The sequence below is a fragment of the Hibiscus syriacus genome, unplaced genomic scaffold, assembly GCF_006381635.1.
Source record: "Hibiscus syriacus cultivar Baekdansim isolate YM2019G1 unplaced genomic scaffold, ASM638163v2 tig00110785_pilon, whole genome shotgun sequence".
Taxonomy (NCBI): Eukaryota; Viridiplantae; Streptophyta; class Magnoliopsida; order Malvales; family Malvaceae; genus Hibiscus; species Hibiscus syriacus.
The window spans coordinates 1,340,247-1,355,333 of NW_024062862.1; the positions used below are offsets into that span (position 1 = coordinate 1,340,247).

The window sequence follows — 15,087 nt, forward strand, 5'->3', positions numbered from 1 at the left end:
TTAAAGGCTATGGTTTCCCTTCTCTCTTCATCTCATGGATTGAAACTTGCTATTCTACTGCAAGCTTCTCTATTTCCTTAATGGGAGTCTTATTGGTTATTTTAAAGGCGCAAGGGGGGTTAGACAAGAGGATCCATTATCTCATTTCCTTTTTGTCCTCTTTATTAATGTTCTTTCAAAACTCTTGAACTTGGTTACCACTAAAGGTTTGATTGGTTATCATCCCAAATGCAAACGTATTGGTCTTACTCATCTTTCATTTGCTGATGATCTTTTAATCTTCTGCAAAGGCACTGTAGATTCTGTCATTGGGGTCATTTCTGTCCTTGATTCTTTTTATGAGATGTCTGACCTTAAATTAAATGCTTCCAAATGTGATCTGTTTTCTGCAGGCATTTCTCATTCTACTCTTGAGGAATTGAAAATGATTACTGGTTTTAAATTAGGCAGTCTGCCTATTAGATATTTGGGCATTCCTTTGGTCACAAGGAAAATTTTAGAAAAAAGATTGCTTTGCCCTTATTGACAACATTAAAGCTCGGTTGAATCTTTGGTCAGGGAAGACTTTAAGTTATGCTGGTAGATTGGAACTTGTTCAAACAGTCTTATTTAGTATCTCTAATTTTTGGTGTAGACAGCTTTTCTTGCCTTACTCTGTCATTAAAAAGATAGAGCAGTTATGTTCAAGATTCTTTTGGAAAGGGTCTGATAAGTCAGCTGCTGGTGCTAGAGTGAGTTGGCAAAAAGTTTGTCAACCTAAATCAGAGGGTGGCCTAGGCATAAAGGACATGAAATCATGGAACAAAGCTTGCAAGATGATTCTCATAAAAAAATTATGTATGGTGAAGGTTCGTTGTGGGTGGCTTGGTTAAGGAGTTACATGTTCAATACTAATGAGTTCTGAACTATTGATGTTAAACCAACTATGAGCTGGAGCTTAAAACAGATCCTCAAATTGAGGACTGAAGCCTCATCTATTTTGTCTTCTCATACTTCGAAAGTTAGTAATATCTGAAATGAGATTAGGGTTAAAAATCCTAAAGTTCTATGACACTCTTTACTTTGGTTCCCTCTTCTCATTCCTAAGCATAGCCTTATAGCCTGGATGGCATTTCTTGACCGTCTTCTTACGAAAGAAAGGCTTCATAAAATGGGGATTGTTAATGACATCCATTGTATTTTTTGTGCTGCTGCAATGGAAACTAGAGACCACTTATTCTTCGAGTGCACAGTTGCTTCCTCTCTATGGTCTGCTATTTTTTCTCTCAATGGATTACGGTTTAGACTTCCTTCTTGGGATGCACTCTTAGGATGGGCTGCTGCGTTTTGGAAGGGTAAATCCCTACTAACTACCATTATGAAAGTTTCTTCAAATGTCTTAATTTACACTATATGGAAGGAAAGAAACAAGAGGCTTTTTCCAAAGTTATTCTTCTACTGTTGAAGAAATGTTCAATGCTATTAAGGAATTGGTTGGTCTTCATCTAAGGGAAAGAAATATTAGTAGATTAGACTATGTTAATATTACTCTTTGTAACCAATGGGGTATAGTTTGATGGCTTGATTGCCTTTTTGTTTTGGGTTTTTTTTGTATATCTTACTCTATTATTTTGTAGCAGTTAACTGCTCTTGGGTAATAAAATTTGATTATCCAAAAAAAACATAATTAAGATCTACATAATTCCCCTCTCGAACATAAAAACAAAGTTTGATCTGAGTTTCTTTGTTGCATTGTGCAGGCGAAGTCAAGGGCTTGGTTTCTTCCGTCTTTTTTAGAGAAAATGATGAATGGTTTTGAAGGACATGAGTTGAGTGCAGATGTGGAAGCTAGAACAGGAGGTTGACACAGTAAAGGAATAATCCATGTCATCACCTCGTTAACAGTCAAATGATGAAATTTATAGTTTATCCAAATTTAATCCAACCCACAGCAGCCGATACAAGCTTACTGAAATGAAAACACGCACAAATTTACTGCAATGGTGAAGGGAAAATGCACTTAATTAATCCCATCCACATTTTCATCTCATTTGGACAATTCCAGCGGTCACCAGCTTTTGGATCTTGTTCATCACCATAGGATTCTTCATGTGTTCTTGTGCTGCCTTTGGATTCTCCTGTAAATCAATCAAAACCTGCCCAAATCCCCCATTTTTTCTCTCAGTAAACCAACCAGCAAAATATTCAGATATGCTCACATTACAAGTACTTACCTGTCTCATGACAGGATCCGATAGAATGTTTTGAATTTCAGGATCTTGCATTGCCTTGGCCTGCAAAAATATCGCATTAATTTAAATTTATATTGGCATCCTAGACTGCTCGTTTGAATCCAAATGAAAAACAGGAACAAAGGAATTTCCACAATCCTCACCTGTCTTTCCTTCAACTCTTCAGGGGTGAAATCACCTCGACTAGCTTTGTTAATCTGTTCCACACATCTGCAAAACAATTGAGAGAACCAAGTGATTGTAGAAGGTATGCTGATATAGGAACATAAAACCAAAAGATCGAAAAGAGAGAACTACATACCTTCGAACACCATCGAGCAGTTCCTGGTTATTGGGATCGTGTTTCAACCCTTCCTGGTATGTTTCTAAAGCTTTGTCATACTCCTTCATGAAGAACTGGATAGCTCCCTTTCTTGTGTAACCCTTAGAAAAGGTTGGATCGATCTCAATGCACTTCTCAGCATCTTTCAGTCCCTCAGGCATTGCTCCCAATTTTGTGTAGCATGCAGCTCTGTTGCTGTATGCCTGACATGCAAAATGAATTTTAGTTGTCAAAAAATATTCCTATTTTTTGTGTATCTTAGCCAATAGTCACCACAACTCACAAGAAAAGGAATTAGACTTCTTACCCTTGGATCTTTGGGGTTTCTTCTCAATGACTCTGTATAATGCTTCACAGCCTCTGGATACTTCTGCTGCTTGAAAAATTCATTCCCTACAAATATATTTCTGGAGTCAGTAAATGAACAGTATATGGGAGTTGGACTACCATAGTGCTGGGAATTGAAATTTACAAGGAAAGAAATTTAAAGAACCATGAAGTTGCCAGCAAGAAATAAACAGAAACTGATGAAGAATACCTTTCTCACGCTCCTCGTCCGCTAGCTTGGGATCAAAGTACTCTTGTTGTTCCAAATCCTTCTTTGCTTTTTCTGCATCATTTAGTTTCTTCAAAGTGTCTGGATTGCGATGCTCTGTAAGAGCTTTCTGGAAAGTCTCTACCACCTGTTCATAATCTTTCGAGCATTTTGCCATCTTCGCCAAAGCATTCCCCTTCCTAGTCAAAGCTCTTGCTATCATTTTATAGTCTGCTCTGAGCTCTCTACCTCTTTCGACAGCCTTGTCACAATCTTTAATGCAATCCTCATACTGTGCTCAACAAAGATAGTAAGCAAGACAAAGGAAGTGAAGTTAGATGTATATATAATCAATTAAGAACTACAACCCAAAAGCATGATCTTTTTTTAGCACAGAGCAAATTACATCACAATGCCAACATAAAAATTGTGAAGAAATTTCTCTTACCTGGCCAATAAAAATAGGAAACAAAAATATAATAATGACAAGTTGTTCATATCTATCCAAACTAAAAACTATCACACCTTCAGATATATGTAACATAGAAGAAAAGGAAGGGTAAAATCAACTAAAGACTTCCATTTCCTTTTTAAGGAAACAACAAGAATAAAAGAAAGTGTTTGTGTTCAGAATCGGGTTCGGGGTGAAATTCAGATATAACATCATTAATAGATACATAATTAAGCATACGCAAGGCAGAGCACTCAGAATCATTCCATCATAAACTCATACTCTAGCAATTAGTAACAATGAAACCTTACAGCCTTCTATTTATGTATGATAGGCGACTCAATTGCAATGTAAATCATTGATCACTAAAAGATTATATTCAAAATGTACTTCTATTCTGGCAAAAAAAATTGTAAATTCCTAAGTCCAGCCTTATTTAGATGCTTGTAAAAACAAGGATCTATCTCCATATTAGAGCAGAACAAGCCCAACAGTATCATTCTAAATGAACGTCTATTAAATTACTTTATTCTATATGAAATTATCATGAAGATCACTAATTTAGGCCACCTAAATTTCAATGTTCAAAGCTGAAAGATTTTTTTTTTATAAAAGTATATAATCAACCAACAGATTCTAAACTTTATTAGTATCATAAAAGCACCTACACTTAATGAAGTACAATTCCTCAGTTCTAAACAAACAAATATAGATGACCATACCTTGCCCATTTCCAAATAAACAGCAGCCCGATTGGTGATGTACGAAATATCCCCATCATCAAGCTCCATTGCTGTGGTGTAATGCTGAATAGCCGTCTCGAAATCCTTCTTCTTATATGCAGCATTCCCAGCCTCCTTCTCCTTTAAAGCTTTCTCCTTCTCCTCTTCCGAAATTTCCATCGGTTCAGGTACCGTCTCAGGCTCAGGCTGCTTTACCTCCTCTTTAGTCGGATTTGAAGGCTGTGGAGTTGGAGGTGAATCCGCCTCTGGAATATCCATCTCGTCGCCAGCACCATGCGCCTTAAACTTAACATTCAATAAAACTCCAAAAGCTTGCATAACCCTCTGATCCTTCAAATACTCATTCAATTTGCTAGGGTTTTTCTGAATATCCTGCATCGCCTTAACAAAATCCGGTTGCTGTAAATAAAGCCTAGTCGTCGGATCGGCAGTCAACTTCGCCCACATCTCCGGCCCCTGAAAAGCATCGCCGAATGGACTGGGTGGCGGAGCCGCCCTAGATCGTGAAGCCGACTGAGCATCAGCCAATCCATACTTCAGAGCTTCATTATTAGGATCAATCTCGAGACCTTTTTTATACGCCGATATCGCGTCTTGATATTGGTGCAAACCGAGATGAGCCGTCCCGACCCTGCTGTAACCTTTGGACCATTCGGGTTTAAGTTCGACGGTCTTTTTTGGCGTCGGATAATGCGGCATCGTATTGATGAAGAGAAGCGTAAGCGGCGGATCGATTTGAGTACAGGACGTGGTTGGTCGGAGCAAGGTTTATAGCTTCTGTGAAGTGTTTGATTGCGGCGTTGAAATCACCGGAGGAGAAGGCAGCGTTGCCTTTGGCTTTGGCTTCGGCTTCGTCGGCCATGGCAGAGCAACCTGTTACCTTCGAACTTTGCTTTGGGGAAGACGATTGTTATTTTTTGTGGTTTAGTGTAATTTAGGAAAAAATTAGAAATTAATGTAATTTTTATAGAAAAGGAAGCAAAGCAGACCAGGGACTTCTGGTGGTTCTCGAAGCTTCTTCAGCTCGGCTTTTCGAGTAGTCTACCTGGATTTAAGGGGTGTTTGGTTAGGTGATTAATAATTTTTCGAATTATCTAACCGAACATAAGAACGAATTTCACGGGTCAATTGTATATAGCAGTCCCTAAACAGTCATTCAATGTTTAAATTGGTCCTTAAGTTTTAAATTATGTTCTAATTGAATCTTCAAAATATGAATCTTAAAATATTAATATTATATTGATCAATCCTTCAATCTGACAGCAAATTCAACCGTCAGATCAAAACAACATAGAAAGTTCAGATAATGAAAAAAAAGGGAACTAAAATGCTTTTTTTTTAAAAGTTCAAGGGTAAAAAAGATGTCATCAAGATAATAAAATTTAGAATTATACCATTTATTTTCTTAACATGTAAGATATTAAGATATAAATTAGAATTTTCCTTTGCAAATTCTGATTTATCTTGCATTTTCTATTTCAGAGTCTTGTTACATTTATCTCCAAAACTATCATTTATAATTGAAAGGGGAAAAATAAGAGTAATGTTGCCTTCATATTATGAACAAAAAAATAGTGTTTGGATGCCAAGAAAATAATTAACAAACATCAAGCAGCAACTTCTTGCTGTTTTGAAGCAAGCTCGTTCTGGATATGTTGAGGGACAACATCAAACTTGGCCAATAAGATATTAAGATATAAATTAGAATTTTCCTTTGCAAATTCTGATTTATCTTGCATTTTCTATTTCAGAGTCTTGTTACATTTATCTCCAAAACTAATACATGAAATTTATAATTGAAAGGGGAAAAATAAGAGTAATGTTGCACTTCATATTATGAACAAAAAATAGTGTTTGGATGCCAAGAAAATAATTAACAACATCAAGCAGCAACTTCTTGCTGTTTTGAAGCAAGCTCGTTCTGGATATGTTGAGGGACAACATCAAACTTGGCCAATTGCATTGTGTAGGATGCACGACCTTTTGTCATTCCTCGGAGAGTGCTGACATATTGGAACATTTCGGCTAGAGGAACAAGGGCATCCACCACCTGCAATCAATCCGGTGCCAAATGCATCAACAGGATAAGATTACAAGGAAAAACATATTTCGCCATCTCGAATCAGAAAGCGCTGCTAGCGGAAACATATCGTTTGGTAAAAACATAAGAGAACACAACACTGCATACTTTGCTCATGGTTCAGTAATAAATTAGTGTAATGGATGCTTTCTATGAATGATCCGATGAAATATCTGAGATTTCGACTAGTGCTGTGGAAGTATTCAATCGACTTTTTCGAGGCATTTGTTAAAAATAACAAATTTTCAAAGCAAAACAAGGGTGGAGTTATCTGATGTTACCTTGAGTCCACCAGGCTTATCACCAAAGCTGTTAATCTGGCCTCTCCTAGAGTTGAGATCGCCGATCACATCACCCAAGTGTTCTTCGGGTGTAACAACCTCGACTTTCATTATAGGTTCGAGCATCCTAGGGCCAGCCTTTCTAACCCCCTCTCGGAAGGCTCCCCTGGCCGCCAGTTGAAATGCCAAGACACTTGAATCAACATCGTGGTAAGAACCATCTACTAGTACAGCACGTACATCGACGACAGGAAAGCCTGCAAGGACACCGTTACACATGCACTCCTCCAGCCCTTTCATCACTCCGGGAATATATTCTTTTGGCACCGCTCCACCTTTGATTTCACTTTTGAACTCGTAACCGCTACCTGCCTCCATCGGCTCAAAACGAACAGTGATATCAGCAAACTGCCCTTGTCCACCTGACTGTTTCTTGTGCACATACTTAACTTCTGAAACTTTGGAAATGCTTTCCCGGTAATTAACTTGTGGTGCACCGACATTAGCTTCTACCTATATGCACCAAGCAATCAAAATAAAATGAGAATTAGAAGTATTTAATGTTTATGCATCAGTAAAGCTATTAAAAGCGCACACACACACACACAGTTGACCAGAATTAGATGTTGCTACAAACCTTGAATTCTCTCTTCAGACGATCAACGATGATCTCGAGATGCAATTCTCCCATTCCTTCAATTACAGTCTGGTTGATCTCTTCATCTCGTGAGAAGTGGAAAGAAGGGTCTTCTTGAGCAAGCTTGATCAAACCATTAGCCATTTTATCGACATCAGCTTTAGTCTTGGGTTCAATAGCAACCTTAATCACAGGATCGGGGAAGTCCATCCGCTCAAGGACGACGGGATGGTCAGGGTCGCTGAGTGTTTCTCCTGTAATGGTATCCTTTAGACCTGCAAGAGCAACAATATCACCGGCCAAAGCAACCTTAACATCCTCCCTACTGTTCGCGTGCATTTCCAACAATCTACCGATTCTCTCTTTCTTTCCTTTGTTCGCGTTCAGAGCATAAGATCCTGCGCTAAGCTTTCCCGAATACACCCTGACAAATGTAAGGGATCCCACAAATGGATCGGTCATGATTTTGAAAGCTAGTCCAGAAAATGGTTCATCATCACTTGCTTTCCTTTCAATTGTCACTTCAGGGTTCTCAGGATCAGTCCCCTTCATCGGCGGCAACTCAACAGGTGATGGCAAGTAATCCATAACAGCATCGAGTAGCGGCTGAACACCCTTATTTTTAAAAGCTGAACCGCACAATACAGGAACAAAACTGATTCCGATCGTGCCTTTCCTAATTAATTTCTTAATGGTTTCCTCATCAGGCTCAACTCCTTCAAGATAGCTCTCCATAGCTTGATCATCTAATTCAACAATAGTTTCTATCATTTGCGCCCGGTACTCTTCAGCTAACTCCTGAAGATCAGCCGGAATATCAGCATACTCAAACTTTGCACCCAATTCTTCCCCGGACCAAAGTATAGCTTTCATCTTTACAAGATCAATTACACCTTGAAAATTATCTTCTGCACCAACTGGTAGTTGAATCACGAGTGGTTTAGCACCCAAATTTGTAACTATCATGTCTCGTGTCCGGAAAAAGTTTGCTCCTAGCCGATCCATCTTATTGACAAAGCAAATTCTGGGTACCCCGTACTTATCAGCCTGCCTCCATACAGTTTCAGATTGTGGTTCAACGCCTGCAACACTATCAAACAGGCATATAGCTCCATCTAAAACCCTGAGAGCTCGCTCCACTTCGAGTGTAAAGTCAACATGGCCAGGGGTATCGATAATATTAATCCGGTGATTTTTCCAAAACGTGGTAGTTGCAGCCGATGTTATGGTGATACCTCTTTCCTGCTCTTGTTCCATCCAGTCCATTGTAGCCGTACCCTCGTGTACCTCACCGATTTTATAGTTCCTTCCAGTGTAGTATAGAACACGTTCAGTTGTCGTCGTCTTTCCCGCATCTATGTGAGCCATAATTCCGATATTGCGATAATCCTTCAACGGTACCGCACGCTTCGACTCTGTGAAGCAATAAAAATTATATCCATCTTAAACACTAAAATAGCAAGAAATTCGTCACAATACACGAGTCTAATACATAGAAAACAATAGTATTCAAAAATGCATATCGGATGAAAAATTGTCAGACATCGGATGGGTAAACTATCTATTTAGTCACTAAACTATAAGGCTGATCCTATTGTGACCACCGAACAAAAAGTTTAGTCAATTACATCAATAATGTTTGGTTTTATTGTCAATCAAGTCACTTACCGTTAAATCAACATCGATCACAGCCGTCAAATCAACTTCGATCACTATTAATTGGGATAATGAAAAGTTTAGTACACCATATTTACACAGTCAATCAATTTAGTCATATTCTACATAATTGGGCAAAATTAACCTCTAAATTTACAAACTTTATTAGTTTAGTCCCAAAGTTTGTAAAAAAAAATTGTTCGGTGGTCAGTTCAATGACTAAATAGATAGTTTACCCAAATAATTTCCTCAGCTTACACAAGCAAGTATACCAAATTCCCCATTGCCAAGCGATGAAACAACTAAATTAAAGCTGAAATGAACAAAATCCCAAGCTTCAAAAATTCAAAGCATGACAATCCAAATAAACAGTACACTGAATTACTCCAGGAAAAAAACAACCAAACAACTTAAAAAGTAACCCAAAGCAAGAAAGGCGGAAATGGAAAACGATTACCATCAGCGGCCATAGCAGAGACAGAGAATTTCATCTTCTTCCCCTTTTGGTTACGTGCAATGGGAAGTCTAGAGCCAATTCGCACACTTCCCAAGAACTGAGAGAGTGAAGAGGAGACTGAATCAGACGAAGAAGACGCTCGAGGACGAAAACCCAGAAAACGAGTTGAAGAATAAAAAGGGATTGGCCTCCTTTGAGACCCATTTAGATTACAAACTATTGAACTCGAACCCGAAACTCTAAGCGTTGTCTCTGCCGCCATTTTCTTGGTCTAATGAAATTTTGAGTTCCCGGTTCGTCTCTGTTTCTCTCCTTCTATGGGTGAGGCTAGGGATAACGATAACTTACGATGTTCTATTTATCACTGATGTGTTTGATAAGATTGCCGTATCTATAATAACTGAAGGTAAATTACAAATTTCATCACTCAACTTTAAGTATATTTATATATTTTTCACTATACTTCTCACTAAATCTTTGTGAGAAGAAAAAGATAAATATTGATGTGACCAATAGGTTGTTTTCATGTCATCATAAAAACAACTAAGTTATCTTATTGTTTCTCCCAAATAATAAAAATAGAGTAATTCAAAATTTCAGTAATTAAATTGATATTTTTTAAATTTTAATGAGCAAAACATCAATATTGTGAAAATTGAGTAGTGAAATTTGTAGTTTGCGCATGACGAAAACAAGTTGATAGTGAGGTGGAAAACCAACGGCCGTTAAGGTGCCACGTATGCTCGAAATTATATACCCGCAAAAACCAGGAAGGTGGAGCAGGGTTCCCTAGTGGACTCCTCTCAGCCTTTCAGAGATTGTATGCTTAAAAATTAATAGAAACATTAAATTTTAAATTATTAATAACTATATAATATAAAGACCACATGAATATATATATTATTCTAAAAACAATTATGTCGATGCTTAAACTTTGACAACCTCCACATATGTTTATTGATAGGTAAGTTTCTTTTAGATTTTGTTTTATTAAAATGTGTGGATTATATGTACAGTATTAATGCGTTTTATTTATAATTTAAAGCTGTATATGTTAGGGTTTAAATTTATAATTTAGTGTTTGAGTTATGAAATAGGATTTAAAATCATTTAAATATTTTAAATAACATACAAATATGTATATTTTATGAATTTTTTTTAATGTCAATGTTTAAAATAATAACTCATTTATAATATATTTATATTTGCTATATCACCAATGGCGTCCCTTCGGAAGAGGCGCTTCGTGGATGGATCGTTGAGGTGGTCTCACAATGTTTCGTAAGGATCATTCGAATACCGGAATCGGATTACGGTTTTGACACTTTCTGACCTCAACAGTCAATAATTAATGAGATGAGATTGACAACTACTACATGACCCGATAAAGGAATAGATAAGAAGTCAACCTAGAACACTAGGTTAAATGATGATCTCAAGTCATCTGTCGTCGTCATCGGTATCCTGCTCTCAAGAAACGGCCTCTAAGATCATTGTTCTCTATGTTGTACTGTATGTCAACTAGGGGTAGGATACTTAAAGACCGTAGAAGATGACTCAAGATCATCATTTGGACACATAAAGTGTCAGAATCCAAAGTCCCTCGGATTTTGGTGTCCCGATGGTCCTTCCACCTTCAGGCTTCAGCAATCCATCCGGGGCGACTTTTTCGGAGGGGCGTCAATGGTAGTATAACAGTTTTGATCATTTATTCATGTAAGATTTAATTATAAATTATGAAAAATGTATTTATAAAGGATTAATCATAATATATCAAGAAAATAACGAAATCATTGGAGGAGAACAGAATCCAAAAGGTTGTTTCCAATCTCCTTTTAACTGTTCTTGCTTTTGTCCGGAAAACAACTAAATCGTTGTATAAATTGTAACTCTGATTCTCTGAACCATGTCTTTGTAATTGTACATGTAATTACTGACCTGATCTTAGTACAAATACCTTAACCAAATGTTGGTACAAAAACTGCTAAAACCAAACTCACCAAGACCAAAACAAACATTCAGACATGTTTAGTGTATACTATACCGTCAGATACTTGAGAATGGCCGAACGAGCCTTTTCCATGAAAGCAACTGCTTCTTTCTGCATATTAAGAAAAAAAATGACAAGTTATGGGGAGTTCAGTCGAATCCAAAGCAGTTTTCTAGCATGGTAATCATGTAGATATGTTTTAGGAGAAGCCTGGTTAAAATTTTCATGGTTTCTAAGAGAAGATATCGACCGAAACACATTGAATATTCATGAGCCAAATGGATTTAACATGGCATAAGAATGGAAAAAAATATTTAAAAAGTGTTACTTCATGAATGTTTTGTTGTGAAAGCTAAAGGGTGACAAATGAAAATGGGGGAAAAATGAGAGAGAAAATAATGGGCAATCATAGCAAGCAATACGGTTCTACCACAACCAGATGAAATCATTTTGTTGCCAATCGCTCAAAATATGGACATGGAAGCATGGTGTTTGCACACATTTAACCTACATGGAACCTCTAGAGGTCACAACATTGGAGGAAGGTGGTGGTTGGTGTTGGTTGCAGTTCACCCTTTCTGACTTAGACGAAGAGCTGCAGATTAAGGTGGACGTCGGAGTTTAGTTTGACCGGATATAGGTTCGATGGTCAGCATCGGGGAGAAGAAGGAGATTGATAGAGAGCGGATCCAAGTTTTTTCCCTCTTGGTCCTCTTGATAAGGGTGAGAAGACCTTTATATATTTGGTGCCCTTGGTACCACATGGCTCTAAGTAGGGTCTTCATATAGGCTGGCTGGGGTCATTATACGTCCTGTCGTATCAGCTCATGGCCAAACGTCCTATTTGTTCATCGGAGGTCAGGCATTGAGCCGGACTGTCTTGGCTGAGCGGAGGGGTTCTCTTTGTTCGTCTTCATGCTTTGCTGGAACTTCAGGCTTAGCATGCCTTTGGACTGGCTTTAGAGCCTAACAGGGTTTTGTCGGAGGCGATATAACAGAACCCGATATTAATTTTATAGCCATCAAAGTAATATTCGAAAGCCACATCAGCTTCTTTCTATTCTAATTCACAATGTCTAATATCATAATCGTAAAAACATGCCAATTATGACAACAATAAAGTTCCAAAATGATAAGGAAATCGTCTTATAGACAGTTGAGATTGAGCAAAATCATTGAGAGCTAAGACGGATGATTATCATGGGACAAGCAACACATGAAAGCCAAAATATTGGAAGACGAACCGAAAACTAGAGGAATCATTTCGACTTGGAAAGTAGCACTCTTCAAGCAACCTAACCTTGTGTGTTTTACCAGATTATGCATGCATGCAAGTAAATACAGAATCTTGAGGTTGAGGGCAATGCTAACCTGATTACCCCTGCTTGCACTTGCTATGTTTTCATCAAGAAGTGTCAATACGGATCTATTTAGTTCATTGCGTTCAAGCATCTCAAGCAACTGCAAAAAACTCAAACTCAGCTGGCCTGCATAAAATTAGAAAATATAGAAGGGACTCAATGGTAGACAGGCACATACAGTTGTGTTCATATCTTTCGATGTCAAAATCTTGATGAGGCTTTGCTTCGAAGTTATAAGGTCGGCTTGCATTTTATCATATGCTTCTGTGGTCAGAGGACAGAGTATCATTAGTGAAAACCAAAAAAAAAAAAAGCAACAACTCTTGAACCATATATTGTAGAGAAAATAACCTCAGTGACCGAAAATGTCTTATAATATACGATTTTAACCAACTTTTTTGGATTTGACAAAATGACCAACAAAATCGCAACGCGAACTCTAATTTTTCAACTCAGTTTCCAAATTCGCAACGCGAATATCTAGATTCGCAACGCGATTTTGAAAAATGTGTTGCGATAGTTAAAATGTGTTGCGAGAGTTTGAAAAACGTGTTGTTGCGATAGTGAAAAAATATTGCGATAGTGAAAAATTCAAAATAAGTTTACATTTAAACTATTCCAAATTCACGTAGAGTTTGAAACAATAAAGAATGTGTTGTAATAGTGTAAAAGATTCCCAAGCCATTTGTAAGATCTTAGTTTGAAACAATAAAGAATGTGTTGCGATAGTGTAAAAGATTCCCAAGTGTTTGCAATGCTCAATCCCACATAGTATTGGAAACACTATTGGGAATGATATTTAAGGCTTGGATTTCCCACTTCCTTGTTGAGTGGAAGAGAATAAGGGGGACTCTCGCGCACCGCCGCCGCCGTCCCGTGGTCGTGGTCTTCGACACGTGATTATCGCGTTGCGATTTTGTATTATCGAGTTGCGATTTTGTATTATCGCGTTGCGATAGTCAGAATGACGTTGCGATTTACATATTCGCATTGCGATTTTCTAAAATCGCAACGCGAATTTGGAAAATCGCGTTGCGAATTTAGAAACTGATTTGCGATACTGGAGATCACGTTGCGATTTAGAGATCGCATTACGATTTTGTTGGTCATTTTAGCAAATCAAAAAAAAAATAGTCAAAATCGTATATTATAAGGCATTTTCGGTCACTGAGTTATTTTCTCTATATTGTATGGTCGAAAAATATACCTGTGCCTTCTTGTAAGGCCTTCTGTAATGCCTCCAGCTCAATCAATCTGTCCTCCATATTCTGCGAAATTCATCAGCTTTTAAATTCCCAATTCTCTGATGTTAGATAAACAAATGAATATCACTAGCAAAAGATTGTTTTTTTTAACAAACCTCGGTGTTCGAAACAGCAAATCTAATCTGCCCGATCTCAAATTTGAGGTGGGAGAAAAATTCCTCATCCAATCTACAAAATTTGCAAAGGAAATCAATGTCATGAAGTTAAAGTGAAAATTTAAAGTCCAGAAACCGGAATTCATCAGATACATTGAACTTCTCATTGAAATTCAAGTGTTAGAAACACATTTCAATACCCAAAGAAGCAAAACGGCAAATAATTTAGCACAACTATTATAGCTTCTTCATACAAAATTAAAGGACTAACCGATGCCTTAATCTTGCAATCTCAAACTCGATCTCTTGAGCTTCAGTGTCAAGAAAGTATTCAATCAACTCCTCTGCAGTATCGGGTATTTCCCTGGACTAATAATGAAACCACCACCAGAAGAAGAAGAAGAAGATTAAAACACCCAAAACAAAACCAATTTAATAAATTGTGATAAAAAAACATTTAGCACAACTATTATACTTCGCGAAGAGTTCGGCGACGTTCCTTCTCTTGGCTTAAATGTTGCTCAAATGCCTCTCGAGCCTCTGCGTCTTTCTCAAGCCGCCTTCTGAACTCGAGACGAGCCAAGTGTCCTGTCTGCGGTCTTCCTAAAATACCTTCCGGGTCCTTCCTTGGATTAAAGAAGAAGAAGAAGAAGAATTGATTTCAATCCGAAGCTTCAACTTTTTATCAAACCGTAACAAAAAAAACCCGAAAATCTTATGTAAGTATTTACCCATTGGACGCAGGAGACTTCGAAATTGAAGCAGGTTCGTGTTACTTTTGTCGAACGGAAGGTCGCAACGGGGGTGGCGATGCCGATTGAGAGAGTGGCCATTGTTAGCGGTCGTTTGATACAAGCTTTTTCTCTGATACTGGTTTTTCGTTGGCTTCTTATCCGTTGGAATGATTGCTTTCTAAAATATGTTAACGGGTAAGAAAGTATAACAAGGTCATGAACTGCGTTTAAACTATGCTTTTAGTCATT

General features: G+C 37.7%; 2 protein-coding genes and 1 pseudogene across 2 annotated transcripts; all 3 read right to left on the bottom strand.

The window, feature by feature from the left end:
• Positions 1 to 1,921: 1,921 nt before the first annotated feature.
• On the bottom strand, positions 1,922 to 5,223 carry LOC120140474 (annotated as a pseudogene).
• Positions 5,224 to 6,045: 822 nt separating this feature from the next.
• LOC120140473 (elongation factor G-2, chloroplastic) lies at positions 6,046 to 9,655 on the bottom strand. Its single transcript, XM_039155460.1, has 4 exons — positions 9,394 to 9,655; positions 7,281 to 8,695; positions 6,644 to 7,156; positions 6,046 to 6,332 (listed from the first exon to the last, which is right to left on the bottom strand). Exons 1-4 carry the CDS (start codon positions 9,653 to 9,655, stop codon positions 6,165 to 6,167), a joined length of 2,358 nt encoding a protein of 785 aa, XP_039011391.1. The 3' UTR covers positions 6,046 to 6,164.
• Positions 9,656 to 11,242: 1,587 nt separating this feature from the next.
• LOC120140533 lies at positions 11,243 to 14,937 on the bottom strand. The gene is made up of 8 exons (XM_039155502.1): positions 14,881 to 14,937; positions 14,580 to 14,762; positions 14,376 to 14,473; positions 14,105 to 14,177; positions 13,952 to 14,012; positions 12,923 to 13,008; positions 12,755 to 12,844; positions 11,243 to 11,494 (listed from the first exon to the last, which is right to left on the bottom strand). Exons 1-8 carry the CDS (start codon positions 14,935 to 14,937, stop codon positions 11,432 to 11,434), a joined length of 711 nt encoding a protein of 236 aa, XP_039011433.1. The 3' UTR covers positions 11,243 to 11,431.
• Between the last annotated feature and the right edge of the window lie 150 nt (positions 14,938 to 15,087).